The sequence below is a fragment of the Microtus ochrogaster genome, unplaced genomic scaffold (genome assembly GCF_000317375.1).
Source record: "Microtus ochrogaster isolate Prairie Vole_2 unplaced genomic scaffold, MicOch1.0 UNK1, whole genome shotgun sequence".
Taxonomy (NCBI): Eukaryota; Metazoa; Chordata; class Mammalia; order Rodentia; family Cricetidae; genus Microtus; species Microtus ochrogaster.
The window spans coordinates 24,807,037-24,823,031 of record NW_004949099.1 but is presented as its reverse complement, the minus strand read 5'-3'; the positions used below and the strand labels follow the sequence as shown (position 1 = coordinate 24,823,031).

The 15,995-nt window shown below is 36.9% G+C and overlaps 1 protein-coding gene across 4 annotated transcripts in view; it reads right to left on the bottom strand.

Annotated features, from left to right (window-relative positions):
* The window catches only part of Grm7 (glutamate metabotropic receptor 7), a 905,362-nt gene that overhangs the window by 608,163 nt on the left and 281,204 nt on the right, over positions 1–15,995 (bottom strand). For all 4 annotated transcript variants that reach the window (XM_013353051.2, XM_026788235.1, XM_013353050.2 and 1 more), the window contains exon 2: positions 7,874–8,090. In XM_013353051.2, the coding sequence (XP_013208505.2) occupies positions 7,874–8,090 (217 nt within the window). The remainder of the gene's footprint in view (positions 1–7,873; positions 8,091–15,995) is intronic.

Genomic DNA, 15,995 nt, shown 5'->3' with positions numbered 1-15,995 from the left:
CTAGCATCTATTCTGTCAAGCCTTCAGAAATTCAGAACTGGGACTTTCTCAAAATGATTTTTTTTGTAAATATTGGAGGTAGAGACTTCAAGATCTTGAAGATTGCACACAACCTCATTAGACAGAAAGAAAAGACCAAACAAACACTTTTTTTTCTAAATTTATTGGCTTTGAAGTTACAACAAAAGTATAATCACTTTCTCGGAAAGTTAGACAAGGATCTTCCTTCCCTGCTCAACTGACCAAGAAATTCTGCCACTCGACAGAATTTTCCATATTTGAGTCTCTACTTCTCTATTTAAAACCAAGGGTACTTCTTTCCCTCTGTGTTTTTCTCTCCATATAAAAATCTCACATTCGTTTCTTCCTTAGTACACACATCAGTTGGTCATCAGAGGCAAGCAGGCAGGAAAAAATGGCTTCCTGTTACCTTTAGATCTTTTCAGTCCCCTACCCCCCACTACCACCACATATCTTTCAGGTGCTGTGAAGTGCATGAGATGGGGTTGAGGAGATATGTGTGTCCACTGTCAGTTTCTTTCATGTCACAGTAACAGTCTGGCATCATCTATTTCTAGACCCTGTGCTAACAGTGACAGTCTGACTTTTTGGAGGAGCTCATCCTTAGCAATTAGAATGATTTATATCTAGCATTTTTCTAAACGAATAGACATGAATTTTCTCAATAAATACTGATGCCTTCAAAATTCAGAGGAGCTTTATGTTGGTTAGGTGGCTTACTTATGGAGTTAGGGCAAGAACCTGAAGCTTAGGCCTCAAATATCTGCTCATTTTCAGAAATGGTTAAACATACTACATGTAAGAGATCTTGAATTGCATTCATCAGGAGTCTTAATGTTTTCAAGACACAGTTTTTCTCTTACAACAATGAACATTTCAATCACTGTCAGTATTGTCTGGGTTTTAATCACGCTTCCCTCTTCCTACATTATCCTCTATTGCTTTCCTTTGGACAGCATTTTCTGTCCAATTTCTACTTTAATTTTGGGGTTAGATAAGTATCTACCTTTGCCTAGCCACCTGTGTTGGAACATCTCTCAGTTTATGTTAATTGCTTTCCTTCTTTATACATTTTCTTTGAAAGCCAAAAATCGTTTTGTCATGAATATAATTCATAAGCAGTGCTTGCTACAATGAAGGTATTCAGATATATACTGTGAGATCACAATACATCTGGTGTAGCTTCCTGTTCCAGGACTGTCTTCTTAGGAAATCATTTCACCACAACATAGTAATTGTCACTTTAAAAAATCAGAATTAGAAATAATCTCACTGCATCATTTATAATCTTGTGTTCATGAGGATATTGATAACATGTTAAAAATGGTCTAGGTCCCAAAATATTTCTCAGAGGGTACGAGTGCTTGCCATGTCACCTGGCTACCTGAGTTAGATCCCTGGAACGCATGGTGAAAGGAGAGAACTGACTGCTGAAAATTGTCCCCTCTCCAGTAAATAAAAAATAATTATAAAATAGAAATTTAAAAGATCCTATTTTGTACTGGGCACTATTCTGAATAAACAATATTGCAAGTCAGATACAATGTGACTTGTCATCTATAAACTTGTCTCTAACAAGAGAGGAAAGTTATGGAAATAGGAAAGAAGAAAGACAAGCAAAATTCTGTGACAGTAGCACACATGGGATATTAAAAAACCCAAAAGAGAGGCAACCCCTCATTACTTGTGTTAATGAAGGTTGGAAACAAACAAATATGAACATGCCTAAATTAAGTAAAGACATTATTTAAACGATGTTGGTCAATTCATTCAGCTACTGGAGAGATTAGAGAACCCACATCATAGTGTGGAAGTGTGGATAGACAGGGAGAGACGTCAGGCTGATGGAATCAGTCTTCAGCAGGCTGCTTCAATGCTACTACAGGCTCTGTTGGACATAAAAATTCAGAGGTTGAATAACTACAGCCAACTGATGCTGGATTCCATGTCTACTGGTAGAAACGGATACTGCTGTTGTGGTCAGTGCTGGTGTCAAGAAAATGGGCTTCCTGTTATTTTTGCTAGTTGTTTCCATGATTCATTTACAGTGGTTATACCAAATTAGCAGAGCATATTCCTGTGAGGCTAGCAACATGAATATTGGGTATTGTTAGCTCTATCATGATACACAGGGAAACTCCCTTCTGAGAACTTCTGCTGCCATTTGCTATGAGCATAGCACATAGACTGAAACATGGCGTATTATTAAAGAGACAAATACATATATTGCTGTATACAACAGCTGAGCAGGTAGCTTAGCAGGTGTATGTTGTACAAGAGTGTATACTGTACAAGTCTGAGGATCTAAGTTCGAATTCCCTTTTCCCACATAAAAAAGCAAGAATCTTTGTATCTTAGTCCTACCACCTAGAATTAATTTGTTGTTATTGTTTCTTTTCTACAATAGAGTATGCAAAAAGCTTACCATATTTTAAATAGTAACCGTATTTTAAATAATAACACAAATTACCTACCTTATGAGGCATTTAGTGATTCTATATTAAATGTAGATATTAGGATAGGTATTGTGGTACAAACTTTTAATTCCAGCACTCTGAAGACAAAGTCTATGAGTTTGAGAATGGCCTGATTGTCATAAGATGTTTAAGACCAGCCAGGGCTATATAGGAGACTATGTCTAAATAAAATATAAAATGTAGATATTAAATATTTAAGACTAAAAGATTCACAATTATGACTTTTGTAACATTTTTACACCATAACATTTAGTTTTTAATGGAAATGTCAATAAATAGCCTACAACAAGCCAGAGCAAAGAGATTTAAGTATAAATTTAGGGGACATAGAAGAAAAAATGCAACTTGGTGATTCCTTTGTTTTTCCCCTAAAAGCAAGATGAAGAAGTGTAATTCTTCCATCTCTTCCTAATAAGTACTGGTTGCATAACTTTGGCATCCTAGGACCTGAGCTAGATGACAGGAGCACACACTTGATTTGGCCTTGTTGATCCGAAATGCAGGTTATGAGACCAAGTGCTGCATCCAGGGCAGAAACAGGTAGGCAGTGCTATAAATTCCCATGATGAGGGTAAGCGTGAGAATGCTCTGATGTAAAGTGATTGCTGTACAAGCTCCTGTTTTCCCATCACTCCCTCTCAAATTCATTGCCTCTTTTTCATTGATTATTATGGTTATATATATATACATATATGAATGCATAGATATGTGAAACATGACTGGCTGTGTCTTCTTAGTGTTGCTGTTTTGTAACTTAGACTTCAGGGGTGGACACCTTGTACTGGATTACAATTAGGAAGCGCCTCCCAGGGGAAAGTAATTATCCTCTTTCAGCAATCAGCGGTTGCCTGTGGTTCTTGCTTTAGTAGTCAGGCCACAAGAAATTTCTCCCTTCCATATAAAAATACTTAGCTTTGGTTAGAAAATAATTATTATAATACCAAATAAAGAAACAGTTTCCAGTAAATACTGTGACATATCAAAAGTGTAGTCCAAGCATTTTTTTAGGTTTTAAAAAGTAGACAAGTAGGTTAAAACTGTGTCATTAACAACATGTTAGTGCTGGTGTGCTATATGAAAATAATATCATAAAGAAGATATATTTGAATTCTCCAAGAAACTTATTACATCAAACATTAACAACTTTTTATGCATTTTTCTTACAGTCCTCCAGTAGAATGTGTGCCACAAGATCTGGTACTGACTAGTGCTGCATGATATAGTAAATGTTAACTTTGGCTTTCACTTAAGAAATAGAATCTTTAACTGAAACTTAGGCCATTTAGGTTATCACATTGGCCTGTATTGTTTTTTGTTCATTTGTTTTAGTTTTTTTTTTTTTCCAAAATGGAAGCAAATTTTATTTTGTTCCCTGAAAAATTAGGGAAAAAACAGCTTTGGTTGGCATTGCATGAGTATCCATTGCAGGGCCACTTATGCAAATGTGGCTCTTTGATAGGAATGACATTATTGGAGAAAATTCTGTTAAAGTCTTCTTTAAAATCTCAGCATGATGTAGTGTCTGCACTCAGGTAAGTCTCCCAGAACAAAGCCCGAGAGGAAGGTTGTTGCCAGAAGAAAAGATGCCTAGTCTTCCACATGAAAAAGTCCCTGTTGACAATTGAAAAATGGGTTTGTGCTTGATAACACTGTCCTCTCTTCCAAAGGACCCGTATTTGATTTCCAGCATCCACACAGCAACTTATAATTGTGTGTAGCTCTAGTCTGAGGGGATCTGATACCATCTTGTAGCCTCCTAGGAAATCAGACATGTGTGTTGTGCATACATGCACACCGGCAATAGCCCCATACACATATAAATAAATAGTTTAAAGGACCCAGTTTAAGTGTGGATTTTCCCTCTGATGAAAGTATCTTCATGTGTTTACCTGGCAGTGATACCAAAGAGCTCAACCCTGTTTTGTCGCTATGAGCACTTGGGACATGCTTCCCTCCTAAAGTAGCCTCTGCCTTAGGCTTAAGGATCTCTTAAGCTTTGTGGTGAAAGCATTCTAAAATCAATATACATACATGAATAGTAATTCTCAGAATCAAACTCCTTAAAAGCAATGGATGTTAAGTCTTTGAGACTGAAACCCATACATATAAAATATATCCAATCTTGTGTGTGTGTGTGTGTGAGAGAGAGAGAGAAAGAGAGAGAGAGAGAGAGAGAGAGAGAGAGAGGGAGAGATTCTATTTTATTTCTCTTCCTCTTACTTATATGGTGAAAACCTACTGAGAAAAATAACTCTACTACCAAAATAATTTGCAATTATGTTTGAAAGCAGACTATCTATTTCAGTCACTTTCAATTTTTTCAAGTTTAAATAAATATTTATAGGGTCTTAGAGTGGTGCACTAATATCCAGGTGTGTCTGGGTATTAACTGCTCGCCAGTACAACATCTCATTCATTATACCACTGCAATGAAGCAACCTTCATAAATCCCATTCCTTCTGTGTGGAATCTGAGGACTGGAGTGGTAAATCATGTATCAGATGTTTACAGCACAGAAGTAAGAGAGTCCATCACTCAAATCCAGATCATTCTGACACTATATAAGTGGATTGCTTATTTCTGTGACATAACACTTCACTTATATGTGAGGAATGTGAACATCCCAGGTTCTTGTAAAAACTGGGCAGGTGCGGTGGTTTCATGTAACCCCAGCATTTATAAGATAGGGAAAGAAATCTTCAAGGCTAGTTGGCTAACTAGACTTTCAGGGACTGCCAAGCTCTGGGTTCAGCAAGAGATCTTTCCTCTTTCCTTGATGAATAAATACAAAGTGATCAAGGAAGGAACGTGTTGTCAACTTACACACACACACACACACACACACACACAAAGAAAGTGGAACAGAGAGACAAAGAGGCACTTCACCATGTGTGCTTACATCTGGAACTCTACATACAGGCTTGCACACCACACATAAGTGAATTTATATACATACAAAGAAATAAAGGAATCTCACAGCAATTAAATGAACTTTTAACCTCATGTTTTCTCTAAGTCACAGTGGATGAGCTCCGTCCATACCATGTAAACTGTAAATTCTCCCTGTCTCTTCTTTCTCCTTGTTTATTAGAGAAGGGTATCTATGAATCACATACCAAACTTACTGTTATTAATTACACCTGCAACATAGCACAGATGGCTTATATCCATGCTCTGAATATCACAATACTTAGAACTAATCATGACATGTCACCAAATCTCCTATGTTTCCCTCTCTGTCTGCTGCAGCAGGTAGCTATTTTTTTAAATATCATCCCCAAGGAGCATTTTCTCAGGTTGAAATATTTTATTTGAAATGACTGTCCCTGACACGATCTTGTTTTTGAGCTGAGCACTTCAATATATTGCTAGTTAAATGCATAGTCTGGAACATGCATACAATATTACAAGTCATTTCTCTTTGCATTATATTAAAGAACTCTAATACCATATCTTATGCTTCCAACCAATGACACCAGAAATTGCAACCATATAACTGTCTCCCTGAGACCTCTCTATAGAACACAGTATCTTATAATATCCTAGAATCAGCATTTATCTTGATCCCAAAGCAAGAAAAGCATTTTTTACTGAATATTCAACATAATAGTGACCCATGAAAACACCGAGATTTTTGTGAGATAATGAGCATTTTTTTGCTTGTCCAATACATAATTTAGTGTTAAAATTGGGATCATTTTTAGTAATTAAACATTTCAGGATGGTGGATGGGTTTTATTTCTGAGCTACTGTTTTACATGCAATTTCTCTTGACTTTGCCTAACTTACTTATTTCCATTAAGATATCTCAGACATTTCTCTATGTCAACCTTATTTTGATCAAAGCAAGTTTGGAAGAGACAGAGAAAAGAATAAAAATAGTCATTACAGTAATTAAGTATCTCTTTGGGGACTCATGAAATCTACTCTTAATGAATTCTGCATATCACAGCCTGTCACAAGGACAGAGTTAATATTTCCTGCCAGATCAGAAGGTTTCTAACTGAATTATGGTAGATATTTTCTATTAGGACTACAGCAGTTACAGCTGTTGAATGAGAGACACATGTCCTCCAGTGAGAGTCCTAAATATGTGTTCAGAGCCATAGGATGATCAACCAGAAACACCAGGCAAATCCAAAACAACAAAGGGGGTTTACATATCCATTTGAACCTAAAACTGATAATTCAGATGACTGTTGTTGGTGATTTATGACTATCTCAGTCAGAAGGCAGAAAGTAAGAAGGACCCAGATGGCCAGTAACACTTAAAATTGCATCAAGTGTTCGTGCTGTGAGTTGAAAATAAGAGCTTCTCAAAGCAACTTCTCTCTGCAGTCATGTGCAGGTTTATCAGCCACATTCACTGAATATGTCTATAGTGAAAGGTGTTGTTCAAGTCACTGTCATCAAGATGAATGAAGTCTTTCCTCTTGAAATGGATCTTCTGCTCATTCACTGCCGGCTAACTACACTGGCCAGTTACCAATTTGATTATTGAATAAAATTCTCATCAACAAAACTGATTATTTTGCCTTAGCATAACCTCAAAGCACCAGGCAGGGTGTGGGTAACTAAAATTCTAGCACCTAGAAGACAGAAATAGGAAGGTCAAAAGATCGTCGTTAACTAAATGGTGAGTTCAAGGATAGGCTAGGTTACAAGAGACCCCCATCAAGAGGATACCATAAAAAGAAACACAAAGCAATTCTCAAATTCATTATATATATAAAATGTAAGACAGCTGGCAAACCACCAAAGCCCTTTGACTTTAATTTGAGCTGAATTAACAAATTTAAGTAAACCTATTCTTAGTAAGTGCTGCTAAATAGAATTGACTTCCTGAAAACAATCTCAAGTTCAAGCTCTATTTGCCTAAATACATTCTACCTCCTGGTTAGTTTTGCTTTTTTCATCTAAGTCATTCAGAAGCACCAGACACTCTTACAAAATCAGGGTGGCCCTGTGACGGTGTTCATATAATTCTAAATAGTTCTCCCCACTTAGGAGAGAGACCAAGTGGAAACTGAATCGTGGATGGACACAGACAGTCACATTTTCTCACTAACTATAAACAGATTGGAGGTCAGCTCTGTATCTCTTAGGCAGGAGCTAAGTTCCCATTGTAGTGTTCATTCTGATTACGTGGCCTGTTGATATCAAGGCGCTGCAGTTCCACACCTTTGAAAACCTCCTCAACAATAACAATATGGTATAGTTGAAAGCCTCAAAGTCGCAATTGCACAACTCAGGGGATATGAGATCAAGGGCATGGTCATTATGATGTGTACCATTTACTTAAAAATAGCTCAAGAAAACACTGCAAGAGACAGATGATTGAAGAGTGTGGGTTTGGCAATGCAATCACGTCCTACCTGCCTCTTTGGAAATCTGCGTGAAGGACTCCACACCTTTCTCTCCATAGCTTCCTTCAGATGCAAGAGTAGACACATAATTCCAGCCCAAAGCCTTTACAATGTCAACCATGGCCTGAGCTTGAAAAGAATCCGGTGGGACCACTCGAGAAAAGAAGTCATAGCGCCGATCGTCACTGAGCTCGGGAGCCGTGGACGCGTAACTAATCTGAGGGATCTGAAATGACAAGAAAATACCATGTGAGAACACACCAGGAGGGTGTACAGACTCATGCACGCTTGGGACAAGCCACTCAGAAGACTGGACTTGAACAGTGTACTGCTGGATGAGTATTCTTCCCAGTTACCATTTTACAAGTCCATACCACCGAGAGGCACCCAGACCCTTCTTAAAAGTAAAGGGCACTTTCTTTTGTGTCTTCCTGTTCTGCATTCCCTCCTTAAGAAAAGGAAGTGAGGATAGCAGAGTATCAGTATGGTAACCATCGTGGAGAGTTAAAAGCACTGGCTTCATGCATCTACTAAGTATTGTAACAGGTACAAAACCAAAAGCAGCCCAACTGCCTTGTATCTAGAAGCCAGTGTAGTCAACAGAGGCTAGCGTTCCTCATGAATATCATGAGACATTAGCACGGAGTCTTGAGGACTTGTAAGAGTATATCAACGTGAGTTCTATGTGGTGATTCATTCCCCAAATAACATTAAATAATATGTCTTAGTAGTGCTCTCAGCCCAGGTAAGGGCATTCCCTGGTACAAACACTTCACTCTGGTACAGTGGTTCTCAAATAGTGGGTTGAGACCCCATTTGGATGTCACATATCACATATCCTCCATACCAGATATTTACATTACAATTTATAACAGTAATGAAATTAAAGTTATGAAGTATCAATGAAATAATTTTATGATTGGGATTCAGCAGAACATAATGAACCATATTAAAGGACCAAAGTATTAGGAAGGTTGAAAAAACCTACTCTAGAGGTTCTCACACTTGGAAGGTCATCTCCAAAGCTTCACACATTCTTTTTGACTGCTAGGAGGCAACTGGCATTCCTGTTGTATGCAACTCACAAGGATTTGGGATTTGCTTATTTTCCCATTAGTGCAATATCAGTTCCTCTTACATGACAGGAATCTATTTAGTTGTTATATTGTTATAGAGTGCTTGTACCTATGAACACCAAACTAGGGAACCACAGGCAGAATTAGATATCAAATTCTCCTCTTCTCTTTTAGGGTGTGGAATTAATTTTGGGAACTATTTTAAATTTAATTACTTGGTGACTTTGATGCATTGATTTTAAGTTAAATCAAAACCTACAAAGAGAGGATGTGTAACATATATAGTGTAGTCTAGTGTTTATGTCTGACTAGTACATAAACATATGAACATGCACACACACACACACACACACACACACACACACACCATCACAAATACCCTAAGAAATACCCTAAGGGAAGTTAAAATGTCACTATTGATAACAAACATGGCTTGGGACTTGGCATTAGGGGGGTTCCCTGTGGTAGTTACCTCTACAATGTATTCTACCCCTCTTCCAATGTGACCAACTTGTTCTCTCTTCTAATTTCTAGAAGACTGTAATCTATAATTAGCAGTACAAGTAATTATGTGCAAGAATAATAAACTGAAAATATTGACATGAAAATTCCCCCTTTATTATATTTTCTCAGGTATCTAAATAGAATTTTGATCTTTGCTTAAACTGATCCAATAACTCATCTTTTTTGCCACAAACATGCCAAAGACAAACTCACTTTGACTTTCTAAGTTTAGAAAATTCTATTCAATATTAGCTATTTCTGTTTTTCCAAGTTATTTTCTTCTTTTGAAGCGTGGCTATTACTGCTATAAAGATCACTTCTTATCCCACCTTTAAGGTTCAACATTAGCCTCATACAGACCGAGAAAGGTCAGATTTGCCCTGCTCCCCAACCCATGCTTCTGGTTGGCCCCAGCATTGATGAGAAAGCTCTCTGCCTTGAACTTAAAGCACAAACCAATGTTAGGAATCCCCAGTCTCCTGCTGAGGTCTTTACCTGAGTAACTAACTCAATTGCAGGGCTATCAAGGGGCACTGGGAGTAAAATGAAAGATCAGCAAATGCTGGGATCAGAGCTGGAATCACTTGTTAGCTAGCACTTCTACGGCAGTGAATCAGTTGAATCATCAACTGTTCCCACAAGGTAGAAATGGGCATTGTTCATAGTGATGCCAATGCAGAGTGGGTAGTCCGTACCCTGGGGGATAATTAGGAGAGTATATTTTACTAACTAAGATTATCCATTCTCCATATTTCGTGGTTTTGGGAGTGTGATACGTCCCATACAGACTCGTGTATTTTCACTACTTGGTCTCTAGTTGATGCAACTCTTTGGGAAGGTTCTGGGATGTTTAGGACACTGATCCTTGAGGGAGGAAGTCCACCACTGGAGGTGGGCTTTGAAGTCTTATAGCCTTGCCCCACATCCTGTTTTCTCCCTTTTCTGGCTGCATGAGTGCCTGACAGGTCACTTGGCTTTTCCACCACGGTGGATTCTGTTCCCCTCTAGAACTCCAATCCCAAATTAAACCTTATTCTCCAAAGTTTCTTTTTATCAGAGTACACTATCAAAGGAACAGAAAAGTAATTAATATAATTTCCAAAATTCTCTACAGCACAGGTTAGCCTTCTCATCTGTGTACTAAGGCAAGGTAACAGTTTTACATTTATTACAATAATGACTATGTTAGAAATACCATCTATTATATCCTGAACTCTTTATCATATACACAATATGTTCTATGAGTTTCATAGAGAATCCATCATCTGGTCACCAGAAATTATTCTTCAGTGTACTACATCATCATATACTAGATTATGCTACATGGTACTATATTTTTATTAGCTTGTTTTATAGAAGGAGCAGGCCCTGAGCCACAGAGTTCAACCATGAACTCACAGTACAGAGCTTTAAAATTAATAATCTCGCTCAAGCTTGAAAATGGACTACGAAAACAGCTGAACTCTTAATCATGCTTATTTACAAAATTTCACTAAAATATTTAGTAATATGCATAAAAGGAAAGCCGGTGGATTTTTAGAGTCTAAGAAGTGGGTTTCTGCTCACAGCATTAAGTATATCATCACTGAAAGTCAATTTATGACTCATTCTGAGACAAATGTTTAATCAATTTGTTTAAACACCTTGGTGAAGCTCATACAAATACATTATCAGTTTGGGCTATGTGTGTGTTTATAGTTTGGAGGCTTTAACTATTAGAGAAAGAAAATCTTCATTGCTAGTGCTTCAGGTAGAAACATGGGGGAGAGAGGAGTGGAATTTGATAGAGTTTTCCTTACAAGAAATGAAAAGGTACAAGGCAAAGCATGTCAGGACATTGCCATTAATTTTCACTTGATGAAATGAAGGAGCCTTGTGATGACACACAGATGTCGCCCCTTCCCAAATCCTCCCTAGCTCTGAAAGTGTGGTAATAAATATATAGCCTACTACTACTCAAATTTTCATTTGCATTGCTGGAGAGAAACATCAGAATTATAGAATAATACCACAGAAAATCACCTTCTAAGCTATGCACCAATTACAGCTCTAAAAATCTTGGTAAAATAGATTCCTTTCTTCACTATCATCTATCTTTTGTCAATGATTGCTCTTTGAGGTCTATCCCTTTCAGGATACATCAAAAAGAGTTCCCAGTCTAAGACCCACATTTCTATTCAGGACCACGCACACCTCGTCATCAATATTTTACTTACATCAACACCTGGCATATAATGGTCCTAGAATGAGGAATCAAAGATCAAATGGATTTAACTTCTGAGATCAAAATGCATTATACAAAAATAATCCTTCTCGCAATAGAGATCAAAGAATGCAGGAATGTCTACAACCTGTGATACATGTTGCTGCATATTTACACAACAAGGAGGCCTTGTGCTTAGCTTCTTGCTTTCGAGCAGATTTTCAAGTCTATGTAGTCATTGTTGTGAGAATAATTATTATATTGAATCATAGAGCTAAAAATGCCTCTTCTTGCATTATTTATTCATCCTGGTAAAAATTCACCTATCACAGAAGAATGATTCTGTTAATGATGTGTATAAAATAGGATTAGAAGCAACTACAACCTACTCTGTGTGGAATAAAATTTGGAATAAGTTTTTGCTTTGTTTTAGAAAATTAATGATATATTATTATTATTGAAAAATGCAGAGAGTGAAAACTAAAAATACAAGATAATTTTAATCTCTGGCTTTCTGATAATGTTTTGTTAAATCTTTTTTGTACCTTTGCATTTGAATACACACATGTGTGACAAAAACATGAATTTCATTTCCACCTCCTTTCCATGCACCTTCCTCACCTACCTCTCCCTCTCTCCATCCCTCCCCCTCCTCTTCCTGTGTGTATGTGTGTGTACACATAATTTTCTGTAACATAGACATTTAGTCTCAGCTCACATTGCTAAATCTTTAAATCTTTACAACCATTCAAACTAAAAGAGAAATCCTCAGAACTAATTGAGTCATTGTGTCCATCCATCAGGTTTCATTAGAAATTTCAAGGTTGTACATTCCAAGTAGCATAATATTCATGGTTTTTCAATGAAATCTCTTCGCGTTATTTTAAGTTGATCAATGAGATAGAAAACCAACTCAAATGCTTTCCTTGTTGCACCAACACTTTCCCTTAAAGCAATGATTCTCAACCTGTGGTTCGAGACCTCTATAAGGGCACATATCAGATATTCATATTATGTTTCATAACAGTAGCAAAATTACAGTTCTGAAGTAACAACAAAGATAATTTTATGGTTGGGGGTTAGCACAACATGAGGAACTGTACTAAAGAGTCACAGCCTTAGGAAGGTTGGGAACCACTGTACTGCTGATCATGCGTTGCTTCCCTAAAGACTGCTCATTCTTGCTGTACACTAAATTTTTCTTTTTAATTTATTACTGTTGGGGAGTGGGGATAGCCACACATGCCAGTGAACATTTCTTGAGACCGGGAGACAACTATGTGGAATTGGTCTTCTTCCACCTCTTGTGGGTTCCAGAGACTGAATTTAGGCCAGTAGGCCCTAAAGTCAGGTGTTATTCAGAGCCATCTCACTGATCTACATATATTAAATATTGAGGTAATCTTTTTGATATTTGAAATGTGACTTCTAAGTAAAGTTGTTAGTTCTCAAATCTGGGGCCAGCGCTTAACTATATTACCTCTTAAGGGATCAGAGTGTGTTAAAACTCTATTAATTCTTACATGTGTCTTATTTTTAACTGACATTTAACAAATATTATGAGCAATCCTATATGTGCATTTTTGATATAAACTTCAGAATAACTTAGAATAGGTTCTAAAAATTTGCCCAAATTACCCATTAAGATTTGATGAGAATTGCATTATAGCCATACATTAGGGTAGAACTTAGATTGTATAATGCTGTATCTTCACTTGTGTGAAAAAAATAATTATTTTTATTAAAGTTTATTAAATATATCAGTCACATAAAATCATTGATCTATAGTTAACACACACATGATGAAATGTTCCCCACAGAAGCCACTGGTTTATAAGTAAACACCTGAATTCCAGGCATGGGACACCTCCCTGCAATGGTTTGAATAAGGACAGCTCCCTTAGGCTCATATAATTAAATACTTGGTCCCGAATGGTGAAACACTTTGGAAAGGATTAGGAGAGTAGAATTGTTGGAGAAGGTGTGTCATTAGGGATGGGTTAGCTTTGAGGTTTCAAAAGCCCATGTCATTCCTAGTTAGCTCCTTTTCTCTGCCTTTTTTTGTGGGTAAGATATGAGCTCTCTCAGCTACTGCAGCAGTACCATGTCAGCCAGTATCCTGCCTTGCTGACTCTCATGATGGTCATGTATTCATCCTCTGAAACTGTGGTGCCCCTATTAAAAACACTTGTTTCTATAAGTTGCCTTTATCATAGTTTTTTTATTTGTTTGTTTTGGTTATGGCAATAGAAAAGTAACAAAGACATCCTCTTGAGTTGTTTGTCAGACATGCCCTGAAATCCTCTAAACAATACAACCTATTACCAGTGCTTTAGTGGTCCACAGGAACTTAATGATAAGATCTTGGTATTGAAGGTACCACTTACTTTGTTCAGAGGGCATGAAAAAAAAGCTGGTGCTGAAACAGGAACTTCTTCTGTGCTGCATAACTTTCAGATACATTATGGTACTAGCCAGGCTGCTGAGGGGGAAAATATCATCAGCAATCTCACCTAGCTAGAACCTGTCAGTTATAATAAGGACTGGTATGGCTAGATGTGCCCATAGGTGTAATAGTGAAACAGACTTTAATGGGGATAAACATTTACTTTGTGTGAAAACCTGTGCATTTTACATCTGGCCACCGAGCCATGATTAGTGAGCTCAGAGGTTCCAGGGAGGAACCATTATTTTAATGAGAAGGATAACATCAAAGTGCCTTCCAAATTCATTTATCTCTTCCCATAACTTTTTGCAGGTTTCAGATATCATTAAAGAAGTTTCTTTGTGCAGGGATTGGTAGTTAAGGCAGAAACTCATAAATGGTCAGTGTGCAAATAATAAGTATCCATCAAGTTTTCAAACATAAAAGGATCCTTCTTACAAATATTATACCTGTCCTACTAAGGCTTAGCCACCAATGTTAAAGAGGGACAGGAAAGATTAGATTATAAGATCCAATGGTCTGGGAAGACCAAACTGAAACAATGTCTTCTGTATAAACTCATAAAGTAGTGGTTGTCTAAACAGGACCTGCCCAAGATCAAACCATTCAACATCCCAAATGAGAAAGTGAGGGACGTATGAGAGTAGCTGAGGAGCTACTCATAATTGATAGCTTTTGATTTAGGGAAAATTAGTTTTTCTTTAAAAATTATGCTCCAAGTAGGTCAATCAAGCTCTAGTTAAATGGTAAAATGGTCATAAGTAATTGAAAACAAATACTGGAGTTGGTATAATATAAAAAATAAAGAAATTGAGGTGGGATAGGGATATTGAGGTTGGAAATGGGAGAAGTTAAGAGGAAGAATCCATACTGCATATGATTTAAAACATTATATATTCATGTGAACTTCCCAAAGCATTAATAAAAATATTATATTGCAAAAATTTCATCCATTCATTTCCATTATTTGTTCCTAGTAATGTCAAATAATTGTCTCTATGTAAGGTTTGCACATTGCTTATTAACTTTCTTTCAAAATAATTTTATTTTTATTGCATTATGTATGAGGTAAAATTGATATTCTCATTTATCTTGCTTGTAAGCACAAATATATTAATTTTGCTTATTTATTTTATAACTTGGATCCTTGTTAAAACTATTATTAATTTGAGAAGCTTTCGATTTATTTTCCTGGGATTTCCAAGTAAACAAGTCATATTATAATAATGTATTACTTTACATTAAATCATTTTTGGATTATGTATAAATATGTTTGACCATGTGCATATGAGCATACAAGTATTCAGGTATCCAATAAGTTCTGATGAGGGCATTGGATGCCCTGGGGCTGAAGTTACAGGTGGTTGTGAGCTATCTTGCACAGGTTTTGAGAAGCTGAGTTCAGATATTTTGAAAGGACAGTATGTGTTCCTAATTGCTGAACAATATCTCTGCTCCTATTTTGCTTCCTTAATTAAGTACATCACCTAAAAGTTTTAGAAAATATAAGACATAGTGAATGGGGCAAATTGATATTCCTCTCCTCATTATCTAAAGCTAAGTATGTTCCTTATGTATTAGAAAAAGACTTTCAACTAGAAATCAGAAGAATTTCTAAGTCATCTAACCTACAGTCTTTCCCTTATATACAAATTTATCACTTTTTCAACAAAACTCAATGGTGCCTTTCCCAGTTTCTGCCACTATGCTTTTCCAAGTTTCATGGAAGTACTTACTTTATACCATTAATACAGGAGGACATTGGTACAGTAAATTTTGGCTGCTAAATTGACTGGATCTAAAATCAATAATGAGCTGGGCGATGGTGGCACACACCTTTAATCCCAGCACTCGGGAGGCAGAGGCAGGCGGATCTCTGTGAGTTCGAGACCAGCCTGGTCT